A 12,688-nucleotide genomic window follows, 5' to 3' on the forward strand; every position below is an offset into this window, starting at 1 on the left:
AATCTATCTTCCATCTCAAGAAGTTTCATAACAAGTCATTTAAGGGACTTTTAGATTATCTTGGTTGAAAGAACTACCTGAAGAAAAGTAAAAGGCATCGTTCAGTGTTTCCAACATTAAAAAATTGCAGATGTCAAAAAAACACAGAGAGTTTCTGCATGGTACTAGCTATGTTCCATTTCCATTGAGTAAGAAATTGAGTTCTCAAATACAGATCTTCAAATTCCTTGCACACACCATTCTCTTCCATTGCCCTTCCCAACCATGATGAGGGAGGGACCTACAACCTCTCAATTACCATCTGTTAATATGGTCATAGTCAAGCAAATTGGGACAGAGCTCTAGAGAAAGGTTCTAGAGAAGAGAAGGGACAGTGAGGGGGAGATTCACTCAACACACTACAGCCCCATTAGCAACTCTCCCAAGAATGAAGCTCCTTTACAAAGTTTGAGCAAAAAACATGAAAACCCTAAGTATTTCTCTGCTAGGTAAAGAAAAACCATGGCTGGGCACTGTGGCTCACACCTGTAATCCCAGCACTTTGGGCACCCTAGCCAGGCGGATTGATTTTGAGCTCTAGAGTTCAAGACAAGCCTGGGCAACACGGTGAGACCCCAACTCCACTAAAAACACAAAAAAAATAGCTGGGAGTGGTGGTGAGCACCTATGGTCCCAGCTATTTGGCAGGCTGAGGTGGAAGGATTGTCACTTGGGCCTGGGGAGCGGAGGCTGCAGGAAGCTGAGACTGCACCTCCACACTCCAGCCTGGGTGACAGAGCAAGACCCTGTCGCCAAAAAAAAAAAAAAAAAAAGGAAAAGAAAAAAAAAACACTTTTGCTCTTTTGCTCCCTGTGCTGAGTTAAAAGCTAAACTAAAACCAAGCCAGCCCTAGGTAAACCTGTCATGTCTATAAAGTGTATTGCCCTTTCAAATTCTCCTTCCCCATTTGGGTGGTGATAACTCTTGTTTTTTCTTAGCACCAAACCTTCCTACTCCCTCTCCCTGCTTGGGAAGGATTAGATGTTATTTAAACTTCCTGGCTGGCACTCATTCATGTTAAAGTTTAACTGTTGAGATGTCACACAATCATCATGGATTGAGAACCCCCAGGGCTTGCGTGATAAGCATAATGCATTCATGGAGGTGCCCAGGGAGTGAGACACAGATGGGCCTATCCTAAGACTGGAGCTGGTTCCACAAGGAGGTCACACATGAGACGAACAAGAGAGAGGAACAGAAGGATGGGAGACAGAGGGAGTGGAGGGCTTTGTTTCATTTGTTCTGTTTTTAACCTCTTTAGAATTATGGATACTGAAATGAATATATCTGTAGGCCTCAAAGATAAAAAAACACGAAGGAACACTGAAAGCTTTTTCACATTTTACTACAGAGGTACTTGATAGACGTACTGATTATCAGTTAATATGTAAACTTGTAAACTGCTAATTCATATCCTACTTGTACAAAATCATTTTACAAAAACTCTAAAAACTAATAGATAACGTGTCCTCTGGTGGGCATCACTGGAAGGCATACCTGGGCAGGTGCCTCCCCTGCAGGCTGTCAGCAGCTGCAACCAGCTCAGCTGCTGCTGCCTCTGCAGGAGACACTCTGCCCTCCTGCTACCTCTTCATTCCCAAGTTCACTCCATCTTGATTCGTCACCTTTTCTCCCCTCTTTTGTGGCCTTCTTCTCACCTGGGACCAACCACTTCACAGACGATTGTACAGGATAAATGAATAACAGTATTGTATCTTCGTACCTTTCTACACTGGACAAGAACAACTCTGGTTCTCTCAGACATTCAGCAGTCTTATTTCCTGTGGCCTTTTATCCCATAATATATCACTTCCAATTTAAATAAATCTCCTTCAACCAGAGTCCTCAAATTGCATTCATTTTATCCTGTGAGTCATCGTTTTATATAAAGTCCTTCAAGTATCCATATTACAATAGTTAACCCTCATGATCAAAACGACTAAGAAAGCTGTCTTGTTACAACTGTTTTATACTCCACATCACCAGGAGCTCTGCTAAGAAAATACAAAAAGGAAAAATTCAGCCCAACAAGGAGCTGAAACAGGTTCTTAATGTGTGCTACTATTTGAAGTCTCTAGGCCAAAATTATTGCAACCAAAGAATCAGTTCTTCCAAACATCACCAAAAGATCCAGGATCATGCACCAGACCAGAAATCCACTGTGATGTTGACATACAAAGGATTGTGTTCCACGGATACTAATTTATAAGAACAACTACTCAACCCATCTGTTCTCCAGACTCGTGACACTTGGTGTAAGAGCTTCATCCTAAAGATAAAAAGAACAAATGTGAATGATAAGACAAGAATTTAATGTATGTCTCCACTGCATTTTGCCTTGCCCCGAAGTGTAGCAAACATATTTTTGTAAATTATTGTACCTGTTGTGTTTCATACTATCACAAAGTTTGTTTTCCCCATTGAAGGTGACAGACGTGATAGCCATGTATTCATGTGTCAGACTACATGTGAGAACCCAGGGACCCATGATGAAAAGGGTCACTGCACTCAGTGAGCCCCCAGTCTACAGGACAGAAGGATGTGCAAGGAACACAGATACAACAGGATATGTGCCATCCACTGCTAACTGATCCTCAGCTGAGCTTCAGGGGATCTCTGAATCTTCCTGTGTTATAAGGAAAGTTTGTGTCTGTACGTGGGTACATAGCCTTCACAAGCCTCCAAAAATTTTGGAATGTATGTAGGTGAGGATGAATGAAGGGCAACCTAACCTAATGAGGAAGTCTGGCGAGGCGTCAGGGAGAAGGGAAATTTCAGTAAGGTTATTAAATGTTTATTAAAACAGAGAAATTCAACAAGTGAAGAAGGTGAAGGAAAGCGCACTCCAGGCAGAGAGACCACCCTGGGCAAGATGCACAGACACGCAAAAGAGCAGGATGCATTTAAAGAAGTCACTAGTGTGGCCACAGCCATGGAATCTGGGAAGACAAGCAGGCAGTGAACTGAATAGGTTCTACTTGCGCAGCAGTGAAAACAATAAATGCTGGTTACCCATGACAATATGGATGGGGATCAGATGCATCACGTTCAGCTAAATAAAGTCAGAGAAGAATAAATGCAGTGTGATTTCATTTACATAAAGTTGAAAAACATGCAGAACTAAGCAATCTTTTGTTTAGGGATATAAACATATGGGAAAACAAGAAAACCAAGAAACAGCAGAAATAACTATCATTATCACAAATACTTATCACGAAAATTCAGAGAGGTGTTACCTGGGTAGGTGGATAGGGGAGATGCAAAGGGGGAGACTACAGGATTAGGGAGGACCACACAGGTCATGCACTCAGAGTGGGGGTGGGAGATACCAGCAGTGCTCATGGCATCAAGAATCTTCACACTTTTCATACAATTTAGGAGCACTCTTGTATCTATTCAATAATTAATTTTTTAATATAAAAGAAAAATGCACACCTATGGACAATGACTAGAAAAACGTAGAAAATAGAAATAGCTATTTTGTTGGAGTGGTTGACTCTATCAAAAGGGCAAAAAGACATTTAATAATGCTTTAAAATATAAACTTTAGGCCAGGCATGGTAGCTCATGCTGTAATCCTAGAACTTTGGGAGGCTAAGGCAGGAGGATTGCTTGAGCCCAGGAGTTTGAGACCAGCCTTTGGCAACACAGGGGGACCCTGTCTTTACAAAAAATAAAAAAAATTAGCCAAGCATGGTGACACATGCCTGTGGTCCCAGCTACCTGGGAGGCTGAGCTGGGAGGATTGCTTGAGCCTGGGAGGTTGAGGCTGCAGTGAGCCATGGTCACGCCACTGCACTCCAGCTTGGGTAACAAACAGAGTGAGATCCTGCCTTGAAAAAAATAAATAAACTTTTAACAGGATTCTTTAATATCAGGCTGAAAGCACTTTAATATTGCTTTAAAATGTAGACTATAACAAAAGCACAAAAAGCCCCTTAATACTGTTTGAAAATTTAAGGGGAAAAATCAAAACAAAGAAATACAGATTCTTCAATCAAAGCCTCATAAGAACTGGCTTATCTGCCAGGATTCCTTGGTGAATAGGCCAATTCCCAAGGCATGAAAAGTACAAGAAGAACCTAGAACATCTCGTCACGGCAGAGCAGAGGGAGGGAAGCTCTTGAGGACTACTGGGATTCAGGACCCAGCTTGAAGAAGATCCCATTGGCCAAAGATGAGACAATATGAGTACCAAAAAGTACAAGAACTACATCCTGAAGGACGCTAGGAAACACCAAGCATTAGTCTGAAAAAATTTTAATCAGTGCTTGACTCTTTCTCTTTATTTTGCCTTTCCTGTAAAAACTATACCCTAGAGTACCCAAATACATGAAAAGAGAAAGTACTTTGTAGAAAAATCTAATAAATGCAGAAGGAACAACAGAATTAGAATATTACAATTTTGCAACTCCTAATTAAATAATACATTTAGAAATCCAGCATCAACGACTGCTGAAGTCATTAGGTAAAAAACTGATGGGGAATCTCACAATGCATAGGTTAGACTGGCGATATCGAAACTCACAGATCAATCCTAATATCCCAAAATGATACAACCAGACATTACATCCTCCTGCTGTGACACTGGAGGAAGTACACAACACCATAGATGAAAATTCTTGCCCACAAATAGTATTCAGATTCTGTTCAAGTCTCCAGAAATGAAGAGAAATCCCAGTATGACGGTTAATACTGAGTGTCAACTTAACTAGATTGAAGGATGCGAAGTATTGTTCCTGGGTGTATCTGTGAGGGTGTTGCCAAAGGAGATTAACAGTTGAGTCAGTGGGCTGGGAGAGGCAGATCTACCCTCCATGTGGGTGGGCACCATCTAATCAACTGCTAGCGTGGCTAAAATAAAGCAGGCAGAAGAAGGTGGGAGAAGCCGACTTGCTGAGTCTTCTAGCCTTCATCTTTCTCCTGGGCTTCCTGCCCCTGAACATCAGATTCCAAGTTCTTCAGCTTTAGGACTCTTGGACCTACACCAGTGGTTTGCCAGGGGCTCTCGGGCCTTTGGCCACAGACTGAAGGCTGCCCTGTCGGCTCCCCTACTTTTGAGGTTTTGGGACTTGGACTGGCTTCCTTGTTCCTCAGCTTGCAGAAGGCCTATTGTGGACTTCACCTGGGGATGGTGTGAGTCAATACTCCTTAATAAACTCCCCTTCATATATACATCTATCCTATTAGTTCTATCCCTCTAGAGAACCCTGACTAATACGCCCAGTTTATGAGAAAACAGAAGTCAGGAGGACACATTAAGTTATACTACCAGGATGCAATTGAAAAAATCCGTAATGTAAGGAATTCTATTGGACAAATAATCTGGCTTCTTCCACAAATAAATATCAAGGAACTCATAAAGAAGGGGAGAGGGAACCTACAGACTAAAAGAGATCATTCAAATGCCATGTGGACCTTGTTTAGACACTGATCTGACCAACTGGTTTTAAAAATAAAAAAGCTTTTAACACTGACTAGACATTTGATGACATTAAGGAGATATTGTTAATTTCATTCTAGGTATGATAATGGTATTGTGATTCCTTTTTTAAAACCGTTTATATTTTAAGATACTGAAACAGTTACACATGAAAGGCTATGACATCTGTCACACGTTTCTAAACCCAGTGGGGTCAGAAAAAAACTGAGGGAAAGAAGAGAGGCCACGAGTTGAGAACTGTAGACGTGAGAGTTCAGTGCACCACTTTCTCTCCTTTTGTGTCTGTTTGAAAATTTCTTTAATACAAATCTTTTAACACAATGAACTGGCTCAAATCTGATCGAATTCAACATAGTCCTTATTGACAGAACACACTAGGGGGGTAGCCTGCCAGGCAGGTGAAGCCAGGACTTACCGTTCCGCGTTCACCTCATTGCCTTTGTCTCTGGTGTGGAAGACCATTGTATATTTACCCACTTCAGGCAGGGGCCGGGATATTTTCATTCTATGGAGCTCAACCCTAGAACAATAATAGAGATTTTTTTTAAGTCCATCCTATTCATCTACCAGTAGGCAAATAAAAAGCATCATTTGCGAAAATTTATACACACACAGAGAGTCACAAACAGCTTGACTACTGGGGTATTAAAAAAAGAGAAACTTCTAAAATTTCCAATTTCTTATAATGGTGGAACTTCAGGTGATAAGCCCACAAAAGAATGAGATTTAACACTTATTCCTGGGGTACAAAGGAGATGCATTAATTTATACTTACTCATTTTCAAAAAGAAAAAAAAAACCTGATAAAGTAGTTATTTCAAAACAACATGAAGAATAGGAGAATCAAGTCTGTTAGGATCCCCAATTTACTTAGAGTTGCCGTCTTTTAACAAAGAAAGGAATGGCCATTTATGGTCACAAGCTTTAAAGCTACAATCCTAGGTTCAAATCTGGAGTCTGTTATTTACAACCTCAGTAAGTCAGTTCACTATTCCAAAGTCTCAGTTCCCTCATCTGTAAAATGACAGTGGTGACAGGGACTTGATTTCAAAGATTCAAATTATATAATCTGCATGGAACATGCTTGTACTCTGTAATGTATTGTATGTACTATATAAGTACAAAGAAGGGTAGTGCCTGTTGCACAGGTGAATAAGTAAGCAGTAAATCTCAACCAACTTTCCTATTCAAATCATCTTAGTTTATCCACCACATTAGTCAAAAACCATTCTGATGGCCACGATGGTCTTTTCAAGTTAAAGCAAAATTGGAGGCTCCCCTCTACTTTGAAGCTGAAGCGTAGCAGGAAAGAAGACAGTGAAGACATGTGATCAGGGCAAAATTCTACTAATCATCCCAGTGAAGTAGATTTGGGGAAGATAATGGGGATTGTTTGTCATTAGCCTTTGCTACTGTTGTCCTGAAATGTAGCAGGTACCCTCCGTCCAGTTCCTAAGTCATGACCACATAGGCTGCTGATGGGCTGGGCTGCGAAGAGCTGTTGCCCATCACTACAGCCATTTCTGTAGAGCCCTTGGTCAGGGAAATGCACTCCCTCCTGCTAGAAACATTCCAGAGGCTCTCAGGCTAGACATGGGAACCAGACCAGCATGGAGCTCCTGGGTTCTTTATCATGAGGCAAGAAAAAAATTTCTAACAGTCACATATCTAATAATTCAGAACCCCAGGTTAGAAATTTCCTTTCCAGCCAGGCATGGTGGCTCACACCTGTAATCCCAACACTTTGGGAGGCCAAGGCAGGCAGATCACCTGAGGTCAGGAGTTCGAGACCAGCCTGGCCAATATGGTGAAACCTGGCCTTTACTAAAAATACAAAAAAATTAGCCAGACACGGCAGCACATGCCTGTAGTCCCAGCTACTAGGGAGGCTGAGGCTGGAGAATCACTTGAACCCAGGAGGTGGAGGTTGAGGTGAGTCAAGATCGCATCACTGCACTCTTCTAAAAAAAAAAAAAAAAAAAAAAAAAGAAATTTCTTTTCCAAGAGGCAACAGCAAGAGGGAAGGGAGTCTCCTGACACCCAGAAGGGCCTTGTGATGACAAGTCTAAAGATACCAGCCCAAGCTCTTGAATAATTACTTATTTCTGCAAGGTAGGGATAACTATAACTATCTGGCCCCCAAATCCAAGTTCAGAGGAAGAAGCTGTGGGTGGAGGCCAGACTTATTCCCTTTGAGCCCCTCAGAGCAGAAAGCAGTCCAAGAGAACTGAGTTAGGCCTGGGGTCAGGCCACCTGCAGTCCCCACAGTGTGCAGGGCTGTCTAAAGCTTGAGGAGAGGACCTCTTTGCCTGCTTCAACATGTGCAGCTCGCCAGAGGCTGCTGGCACTCCCTGCGGAGGACACTGGGAACTGTGTGTGAGGACCCCCTGAGGTCTGACAGAAAGCATGAGGCTCTTAACAACCCGGTCTCCAAACTGCAGTTCAGCAGACATCCTGCAGTTTGAGGTTTCTCACTCACTGGTGTCTAAGTATGTCTTTCCCACTGCCAAGTCTATGAGGCCTCCACCAACACTTCTGGACCCCAAATGCCCCCAGGCCAGGAGTAAACTGTCACTGGCACAGAACGATGTGGGCCATCCTGCCTTCCCTCCACCCCCTGCACCCTTCAAGCCCAAATCTGCAGCCTAGTGACCTGCTGGACTGGCATCTAAAGGAATAAATATAAATGCAGGTCTCCAGAGCCACAGATCTCCAGATCGCAGAGCCCCGTGAAGGGGACCTTTCTCTGTTGTTCACCTGAGTCTGAGGTCATCGTCTTCGCCTCCCCATCCCCAGTAGTTGTTAGAGAATCCATTCACCTTGAAAAACTGCTCTCTGCTTAGGGCAGTAACACCCCCAAAATATCCACTGTAACGTAACCTGGAGCAAAAGAGATGAGAGAAATGGTAAGAATATTAGCACCACAAGTCTTTGATTTCAGGGCTGGCATTCTAGGAACACCTGGGAGACCATGTACTTCCAGCCACCCACTCCTGCTTCTCCTGCTTGACACCCACCTCCCAATGCTCCTGGCCTTCCCTGTCTTGTCTTTTTCCCTCTATCTAGACAAACGTTCACCTCTGCTCACTGAGCAAAGTGCCACCCGGCTGTTAGTGGTGGTGTTTGTGTGTAGAGGCCTACAGAGATACCTGTCAATGTGAACCACACCGTCAGATATTGATAACAGAATTCATCTCATGTGCCAATCCAAGGAATGGTAACAGTTGCCAAGGGCACTGGGTTAAGAAGGATTCTGAGGCTGCATCCGGGTTCTGCATGAATGTGTGTCATGATGAATATACCTTTTTTTTTCACTTTCACTTTTGCAAGGGAGGGTTGAAGGCAGGAGACAGCTCCTGCACACACACTGCATGCACACACTCTGTATGCAAATCTCCACTTCTCAGCATGCATCTCCAGCTCAGAGTCTGTTCCCAGGATAACCCAACATATGTCAACCCCCCTGAAGATTCTGGCCTGTCAGCCAGATAGAGTCTAGGTAGTACTTTTCATGAAAATAGGCTGTACAGAACAAGAACTAGGTTTTGAGAGGAAGGACAGTGAATCATGCTTCAGATAAGGTGAATTTTAGATACACCTGGGGCTTTGCCAGTAGGCAAAATGATACAGGGTCCAAGGTCACAAGAGAGGGGTGACTACAGATATGGTTTTGGAAATAAGCTGTTATCATGTAGTACCTGAAGGCACAGGTCGAGAAATCTCCAACAATCTAGTTGGTGAGAAGAGTACAAAGGGTAGACCCAAGGGGCTCAGCTCTGTGGAACCCTAGGAATACCGAAAAGAAAAGAGGCAAGAGGAGAAAGATCAGGAGGTAAAAGTAAGAGAGCACCTCCCAGCCTCCCAGTTATATAGGACTCTTATTATCAGTGAACGAATTTGTAAACCTCAGAAATAAAGGTATCCCTTAAATATAACATTTCAACAATCCAGAAATGCAGGTTAAGGTAGCTTAACAACTTGGATGTTACTACATAAAAAGATGTGAATATCTAGAGAATTTTTAACTTTAACTTCAGGTCAAACTGTTCCAGGACCGATAAAATATTTATGATTTTCTAGATAAAAAGAAAAACCGAAAAGAAAGATCAATAAACATGTAGACACTGGCCATCGAACAAGTGGCATCCCAAAAGCTAATTTGTAGTTCAGTTGTTTCTTTCTATGTTCTGAGAAAAGACTGGGGACTCTGTTTAACCCATAAGAGAAACAGATTTACTTATATGCCCCCAACTTAAAATTCTGGGAAACTGTATTTTTGCAGCCTATAATAAAAAAAAAAAAAAAGGAAATAAAGTGCTTAGAAGGTAAACATCACTGACCAAGACATCTACTAGGAGTGTCTCATTACCATGGTTATCAGAATGCATTTTATAGAGGGGAGGGATTCTTAGCTGCCTGAACAGGACATGGTGATAAGGCAGGCATAACCTGCTGATACCAACAAGCAATCAGCATGAGAACCAGGGCGATGATGTGGTAGCTTATCACAACCAATATCCACCCCATGCAAGACGGCTGGCTAAACACGGGAATGTAGAAGCCCTGCCCTCAGAGTTTATAACCTAACAAGAGAGGTGAACATTATCAGGGTTCTGAGGAGAGAGGTGTCACTACATCAAGAGGAGGGCACCTGGAAGGATTCAAATAGGCAGAAAAATAGGGGATTTCCTGGTGACCATAACTCTGTGAGGCAAAGCACAGGAGGGAGAAAGGCACAGGCTGCCCGAGGACCACTTGGAGAGGGGTGAGCTGGAGTGGGGAGGGACAGAAGAAGGCAAGTCAGCAAGAAGGGTTAAAGAATTGTTTCTCCACGCCTGTAATCTCAGCCCTGTGGGAGGCTGAAGCGGGTGGATCAAGAGGTCAGGAGATCGAGACCATCCTGGCTAACACCGCAAAACCCTGTCTCCACTAAAAATACAAATTATTAGCTGGGCATGGTGGCACGTGCCTATAGTACCAGCTACTCGGGAGGCTGAGGCAGAAGAATTGCTTGAACCCGGGAGGTGGAGGTTCCAATGAGCTGAGATCGTGCCATTGCACTCCAGCCTGGGTGACAGAGTGAGACTCTGTCTCAAAAAAAAAAAAAAAAAAAAAAAAGAACTGTTTATCGGGTGCCTGTCAGATGGCAACAATCTCTGTGTTTATTGATCTTTGCTTTTGGATTTTCTTCTTACCTGTAAAAGCATAAATATTTAATTGGCCCTGGAACCGTTTTATTTATTTTTTAAAGTGCTGTAAGGCCCAAGGGTGGGGAAAACGTAGTCATAAAATAACAATAGACTTCCTTGTAGGAAGGAGGCAGGTAACAAAGGAGTTCTTGCCAGTAAAATTTGCCACCGGCTGGTCCACAGCTTCATCACTGACCCCACAGCCAGTGAGAAACAAGATTTGTTTCTGGCTTCATCAGAGTCTGAGACATTTGGGGCAACTTACTTTAACTTCTTCACTCTGCATGTGTGTAAGGAGAAAACCTTTTCTGCACCTGTACTCATGGGGCTGGTGTGACAGTGATGAGGCATGTGCTGACTTAAGCTCTGTGGCACGGGGGCACACAGTTGCCAGCACGGGGCAGACACCCAGCTGCCTGGAAACGAACTTGTCTGCCACAGGGACTTTGCTTAGAGCAACAAACGCAAGTAGTCCAGGAGGAGGGCAACTTCTGCCTACATTACTTATACATACCTCTCTCCAGCCACAAAGATGAGGCTGCTTACATGATACATACAAAACAGAGAAAATCATAAATGATAAACCAGGACTCTAGAAACATTTAAATCAGAACAGAAAATTAAGATGGGAAATACATTAGAACTCTGATCTGCAAATAAGATTCTTTTCAATTTCTAAAAGAGGGCCATGGATTTGGCTCAGAGCCTCTCAATCAAAACATTCAATTACCTGAATCATATTAAGAAAACCTGTCAGTTACTCAACAAAGGCTTTCCGATACCTAGTTATAAAAGAAACATCTGGCCAGTTAGAATGGCAAGTTAGAAACAGCAAGAGTCATACATGCGCTGTTTCTCAGAGTGAGCAGCATCTGATGAAATCCACGACTGCGACACCAAAGCATGAGTGAAAATCAATTCCTGGCAGGAATGTCCAAGAGCTCAGCCTTCTTATGGTTCGGCTTAATAGAAAGATAAAATCTAGAAACCCAGCAAAAAAACCTGTCCTTAAGCAAGCCTCTGTGATTGCTTAGAAATGAATGGTGCAACCAGGTGTTTAAAAAAATCTGGGCAATGAGAAGTTTAAGATTATCATCTATGGCAAGTGTCTAAGGTATAGGTGTTCTGTGTTGTAAATAGTGACATCTTACTACGGAAAAAGTGAACAGATAGTGACATGCTTCTGAAAAAACCAAGTTGCCCAGCCATGATGCACTGTTTTCCTCAATGCAGAAGTGACTCAAAGAAACCAGAAAACAAAACCCCTAGATAATAAGATTAGATCCAAAGATCAAGTTTCCCCAAAGAGAAAAATCGTGGGATTCTCTCCTTGCCCTCTGGATCCACAGCCCTCACCCTAACTCAGACATGTAGCATCTCTCCCCTCAGTTTTCCCCTCTTCCCTTGCTTCATCCAATACATTCAAAATCAGCTGAACCAAGCTTTCTCCCGTCCTTCCCCAGCTGTAACATGTGTCAACAGCTGCCCAGCCCCGTCACAGCAAATTCGAACTCTTATCAGAGTAAGCAAGGCCTGCGTCATCTGGCCCCTGCCTAGCTTTAGTTCTTGCCTCTCCTCACAGACGTTCCTTCTAGAGTACCAGTGAACTACTTGCATTTCCCCCAAAACTGTACCGTGCTCTCTGGCATGTCTTGGAACTCTGCTGAGCAGCTCTTGTTGATTCCACAAGATTAAGGTATCACCTTACCTGGGGAACAGCTTTAAACCCTTCCCTTCAAGGTGTTTCTTAAAGGCACTGTGCCCTCACCCACCATAGTTTGTTGTAGGTGTTTATGTCCTGCAGCTTACATAGGGCTTGGGTTTAGTCAGTACCTGAGGCAACAGTCACTTACATCAATGTTACTTAAGAATTCTCTTTAATTGCCCAATGTGAGGGAGCAACATGGAAGCCCAGAACAAATGAGGTATCAAGAGACTCACTTTCCACTTCACACTCACGTAGAGTATATACTGGTGGAATCTCCAGCACCATTTGATAGTTTCACAGTTCTGTCTC

The 12,688-nt window shown here is 43.0% G+C and overlaps 1 protein-coding gene across 4 annotated transcripts in view; it reads right to left on the reverse strand.

The window, feature by feature from the left end:
* Window positions 1-1,368: 1,368 nt before the first annotated feature.
* The window catches only part of B4GALT4 (beta-1,4-galactosyltransferase 4), a 29,831-nt gene continuing 18,511 nt past the window's right edge, over window positions 1,369-12,688 (reverse strand). For 2 of the 4 annotated variants that reach the window (XM_003893961.5, XM_021934075.2), the window contains exons 6-8: window positions 8,240-8,362; window positions 5,898-6,002; window positions 1,369-2,308 (exon numbers count right to left, since the gene is read on the reverse strand). In XM_003893961.5, the coding sequence (XP_003894010.1) occupies window positions 2,176-2,308; window positions 5,898-6,002; window positions 8,240-8,362 (361 nt within the window). In that variant the 3' untranslated portion in view covers window positions 1,369-2,175. Of the gene's footprint in view, window positions 2,309-3,051; window positions 3,092-5,897; window positions 6,003-8,239; window positions 8,363-12,688 lie in introns of all 4 variants that reach the window. The other 2 variants (XM_021934077.2, XM_021934076.2) reach the window with 2 other exon arrangements.

Source organism: Papio anubis, chromosome 2 (assembly GCF_008728515.1).
Source record: "Papio anubis isolate 15944 chromosome 2, Panubis1.0, whole genome shotgun sequence".
NCBI classification, from domain to species: Eukaryota; Metazoa; Chordata; class Mammalia; order Primates; family Cercopithecidae; genus Papio; species Papio anubis.